The 5,224-nt window shown below is 43.4% G+C and overlaps 1 protein-coding gene across 1 annotated transcript in view; it reads right to left on the reverse strand.

The window, feature by feature from the left end:
* Nucleotides 1-1,279: 1,279 nt before the first annotated feature.
* Nucleotides 1,280-5,224, reverse strand: part of LOC103801604 (interferon regulatory factor 4-like) — a gene marked incomplete at its 5' end in the record, with an annotated part of 6,509 nt that continues 2,564 nt past the window's right edge. Inside the window, 2 exons of the mRNA XM_009074022.1 lie at nt 1,280-1,537; nt 3,477-3,589. Of these exons, the coding sequence (XP_009072270.1) occupies nt 1,280-1,537; nt 3,477-3,589 (371 nt within the window). The remainder of the gene's footprint in view (nt 1,538-3,476; nt 3,590-5,224) is intronic.

The raw sequence follows: 5,224 nt of genomic DNA on the forward strand, positions 1-5,224 counted from the left end.
AAAAATCCTTCAAGTAACAAAGTAGAAACGATCTGTTAATTCTACTCGGCACTGTGGAAAAGGAGAGGGATAATATATCCCAAGAGTATGCATCTTTAAGATGTATAAATTCAAAGTCCCTAGAACACAAGTCTGCTGCCAGACCAAGTACCATTTTTTTCTTCCTCATTTAGGAAGTTGAGTGATTTATGTCTGTCAAGCGTAAGGGGATCGTGTTCTGGAGTTAAAGCTGCTAAGATTACCCGGTCTGCTCACCAGTGAGGAAATCTCACTGACATGCATACCCAACAGACCTCTTCTCTTTGTCTTTATAATGGTACCCTATCATTAAAAGCTGCAAATTGCATCAAATTCTACTTCCATAAACATTCAAACAAGTATTTTCTTGACTGTCTTAATACAGGAGGCCAAATGTTGCTCTCCTTGAGCTCTCCCTTCACGTTCATTTCAATACCACAGGAAGAAAGCTGCAAGTGCACACAAACAGCAGAGTTGGCTTTGTGTAAGTCAGACGTGGTGGTTAATTTAACCTGGCTCATGCACGCGACATCAAAAAAGGGGTAGCTGGACCATTTCTGTGCTATTTGCAAGGTCTGCCAATTTCATTCTGATGCATAATGCATGCATAGTAGCTTTCAATTATAAGTAAAATGTAATTTATTTTTAAACCTGCTCTTTGGGACTCTAGAATTTTAGTGGTTAATCCACTAAATTTACAGGTAATATGAATTGAACAGTCACTTTTCTTGACACAGTACCATAAATGCATCACCTTAGAAACTGCTATCCAACAACAACAATGGCAGCAACAAAATTCATTAACAGGACAAATGTCAGTCAGGCATTAAAAAAATAAGTCTCTGAAGAATTGCATTGTTTTCAAAAATACACTGAAATATTCTATACAAGAATATAGGCATCACACTTATGAATCTAAAATTGTAACCACTTACATGTATTAGCTATTCTCAATAAACCATCTATGTTTGCTACCCACCTACAGTAGCTACAGTTTCAAATTGGGAACACTGCAAATTAATGTACTTTCCCTGAGATCAGTAATCCAAAATAAATAGCCCTGCAATTGTAACAGTGTAAACTCTGGATTTAAGTCTTCAGTAAAATTCAGTCCTCAAAACCCAAGGAGAACATTAAGCAAACGTAAACATAGCAATCATTTCGTCAGTTTTGAGTTATTCTCAGTGACAGTGGAACCCTATGTGAGCTGTAGCATCCAAATGTTGAAGACTCGTCATTTGTATTGTACAGTATGGTTGTCCTAGTTCACTTTCCTATCATTGAACCCCTGAACACATCCAGCTGTGATGTGGATCTCAAAATCATGACCCAGATCTGCTCCTCCACTCTGCACAAACTTTGCAGTGCCTTTAAAAACACTCAAAATAGAGGAATGGCGAATAGATCTGTGATAATCCTCTGGACTAGTCACAAGTTCAGGTAAATCATAGCCTCTCAGCAGGTGTCCACTGTTTTGTTGAGCAAAGTAATACAGCTGCCTGGCAAACATTGGTTCAACCTTTAGAACAGACAAAATATTAATCAGACACGTGACAAAATTTCATGCTCCTCAGCTTAGTTATTTACAATGGTTTTAAGGTAAAAAGAAGGCAGGACAAAACAGTTCTGTTTACCAGAATGGGAAAACAATTTCAGTGGTCTCACTGATCTCTGCTTTAAGCTAGTTATTGCCTAGCCTAGACTAGCTCTGCTGCTAAGTGCCTTGCTACCTGCACACACTCCTTACCTCCATGGCCTTCATTTGAAAGGGCAAGTACCACTGACACAAATGATGTATCCAAAATTGCTGCCCCTTAGCCAACCCCAGGATGTGAGCAATGCCCACAGGTCACACATCTGTGGCCACTCAAGGTGTTTAAATACATATGCAATGCACCAAAAGTCTTGTTTGCACTGCAAAGTACTTTGAGGACTTAACTGGAGATTTTGCAACCCTCAGGTTGACTGAGATATGTCACCATATGACTGTGTTTGAAATTTGACTTCAACCTAGCACTAAGGTTACTCTTATTTCTGTTCATTCAAGCTCTGATGAGGAATCTGTTCAACCACCATGTGGGATTTGTATGATTTAACACTGTCTTCACTTCTGTCTCTTCAGAAACCACCATTCCCCCTCAGGGCTTTGGGCTCTGACTACAAATATTTAAGCTGCACACTAAGAACAAACACCTGAAACTCTCCTTACTTAAGGGAGATGGACAGACTGGATAACACTTCTCCATAACCTTCTCTTGCTGATCAGCCAGTCTTCCCACAGTAAGACATGGGCACCATTTTGGAGGAAAAATATGCCATGGGGGAGATGGGAAAGCAGCCGGGCAGGTGAGCCAGACAGCTCTCAGGGCATAGCCATTTGATGGGATGGTGGAGTCCCACCAGCCCATCAACTGGGACAGAGCAAGAGGCTGAGCAATTGGTAAGAGGGAAGCAACGCTCTGGAAAGAGCAGGAGGCACAGGCTCACAGAGAAGATGTCCAGACAGGAGATGGATAAGGGGGATGGAGAGGGGGTGCTAGGTAAGGAGGGATGGAAAGCTGAAAAACCAAAATAGGGATGGAAAAGAGCCTAAGTAGAGTCAGGGATGGATCTCTAACTAGCCATTGCACAGCTCAGGATGGATTTGTGAGCTGCCCAACTTTCACCCTTGAGACTTACTAGGCAGCAGTATGAAAGCTATGCAGCTAAGGGGAGGCCACACCATGTCAAAAGTCTGACTTGGGACCCATGCTGCTACCAAAGGGGCTTTCACAAAACTAAGACACACTAGTTTTCTTCCCAAGGATGCAATCAGCTAAGCCCTGTCACGAACGTGTGCATTATCACCTCTCTTGTGGTTTTATGGGCCAATACAGCCAATTTAGAAAGTACCTGGTCTCAGTCTCTGTCATCAGCCTCTCTCAGTGAGCATCCCGAAACACTAGCTCTGAGTGTGTGCAAACTGTGGTCAGTCAGACTACAAACTTGCCAGTTACCTGAACCCTGAAGCTGCACAGGCAGCTCCTGCATCCTGTTAAGGGCTGAGCTCCCTGAGTTGCAGGCTGGGATTTTAGACAACCTTCAGGTGCAGTACGTGCAAAAGCATCATATCCTGAACTGGCTGCACAGTCCAAGGAGTTGCACTACTAGACCAGTAATAATACACAGCCCAGCACTTCCAGAGTACGTTTCAGCTTTAGGTTTTGATGGGATTTGCAACAGATTACGAATGACACTTATGCTCTACAGAGAGTTAAAAAAAACAGGTATTTTGCCCTACAGAGGGCTACCAATCAGTCCTTGGCAGAACTGGGGATTAAACCCTGCTCCGGATGGTGCTGCATTTTCAAGAATTTATTACCTCTCTCACAATCTACATGAGGTACAAAAGCCTGACTGCCAGATTCATATCCTCCAAGGAATATGCTTCTTTTAGGTAAGGCAGAAGTCCTACTTACATGGGCTGTAATTAGTTTCCTCTGCCTCTGTGGATCTGGAAATTCCTCCCCAAAGCACAGAGCAACCTGGTATCTCGGCAGCGGACGTCCATGGTGAGCAAAGGCTTGCAGCTCTGGGAAGAGAGAAAATACTGTGTTGTGGAACAACCCTGGCAGGCAGACAAGCACCACACAGCTCCTTGTTCATCCCTCCACTGGCATAGGGGATAAAAACAGAAGGGCAAAAGTGAGAAAATCTGTGTGTTGAGATAAAGACAGTTTAATGGGTTAAAAAGAAAAAGACAAAACAAAACAAAACAGTGTAAAAAGCAGTCGCTCATGACCAGCTGACCAATGCACAGCCAGACCCCAAGCAACAGTAACCCCTGGCAAATTCCCCCATGCTGTGAAGCACTAGGTCATATGGTATGGAATATCCCTCAGCTTGGGTCAGCTGTCCTGGCTGTGTCCCTTCCCAACCTCTTGTCCACCCCAGACTGCTTGTTGTGAGGGCGGAGTGAGAAACAGGGGAAGCCTTGATGTTGCACATCACCTAAAACATCCCTGTGTTATCAGCACTGTTGTGGTCACAAATCCAAACCATAGCACCGCATGGGCTACTATCAAGAAAATTATTCCAGCCACGACCAGTACAGGCCAGCAACACAGACTTTGTGGATGGCTGAGCTCCAAATGGATGGTCCCTGACCACAGTGGGAGAAGATAAAGTAACTCCAGGGGAGGATGAGAAACATCAGGGAAAAGTTAAGAGGTAAGAAGACACTGAGTTTGGAGACTTTCCCACAGATTAGGAGGAGCTAGTTACAACACTGCAATTTTTTTATTTGGCTTGTCTCACTATTTATTTCATATGCACAATCCAGGACATCTTCCAATTAGTCCTTCCACTGGACCTCGACACCAGAACCCCTAGAGCAGACACTGACAGCAGTGGGAACTATACAAGCAGACACCCAACAGCAGCACTGAAACCTATGACTTAGTAGAGCCAGAGACTCAAAGTACTGCCAGGCATGAAATTCAGCCACAGCTAGACAGTTATGGAGCCACTGTCATCACTGTGCCTAGTGGAAGACATGAAGGTAAGGAAAAGAGAAAGGACTGTATTTAAGCCATGTACTGAGCCAGCAGAAGAGCCTTTACATGATCCTTCAATTTGGACCAAAATGACCAACGTTGTGGAGTAAATGGGTTTTAGACACTGTATTTCCTTCCAGAAAAGAGAAAATTCTATCCAACAAAATATCCTTGTGGAAGTCTATGTTAAGTGCTGTATTTCTACATAGCTGATTGGTAAAGATTTCATTTTAATTTATAACCCTGTTCATGCTTTCTGGAAAAAGTTGAAATTAATATTAAACCCGGTGTATTATAATGAAGTACCCTCCTTGCTAGAAAGGGAAAGGAGTCTTTGAATTTGGCATGACGAATGCCTTTCTTCCCAAACTACACTTCTGCCATTTCTACTCTAACTGCAAGTTTTCAGACAAAGGTGTGAATTTGTGGCTGCAACAACAGCATCCCAACCCTGGCTTGGGACTTCTGGTCTTACTGGGAGGGTCAGTTAAAAGAGTAAAACAGTGGGCAGGTCCCTGAAAAGTGCTCTGAACTTTCTGGATGTACACCAAGACGGAGATATTTTCTATGGGACCCTGCTTCCCTTTGTGCTGCCACAGGACAAGGAAAGATGATCCACTCAAAGCCAGTCAGACCACACTGCTAATGGGAAACTTCTTTCACCTTCCTCT

Source organism: Acanthisitta chloris, unplaced genomic scaffold, assembly GCF_000695815.1.
Source record: "Acanthisitta chloris isolate BGI_N310 unplaced genomic scaffold, ASM69581v1 scaffold18194, whole genome shotgun sequence".
Lineage (NCBI taxonomy): Eukaryota > Metazoa > Chordata > Aves > Passeriformes > Acanthisittidae > Acanthisitta > Acanthisitta chloris.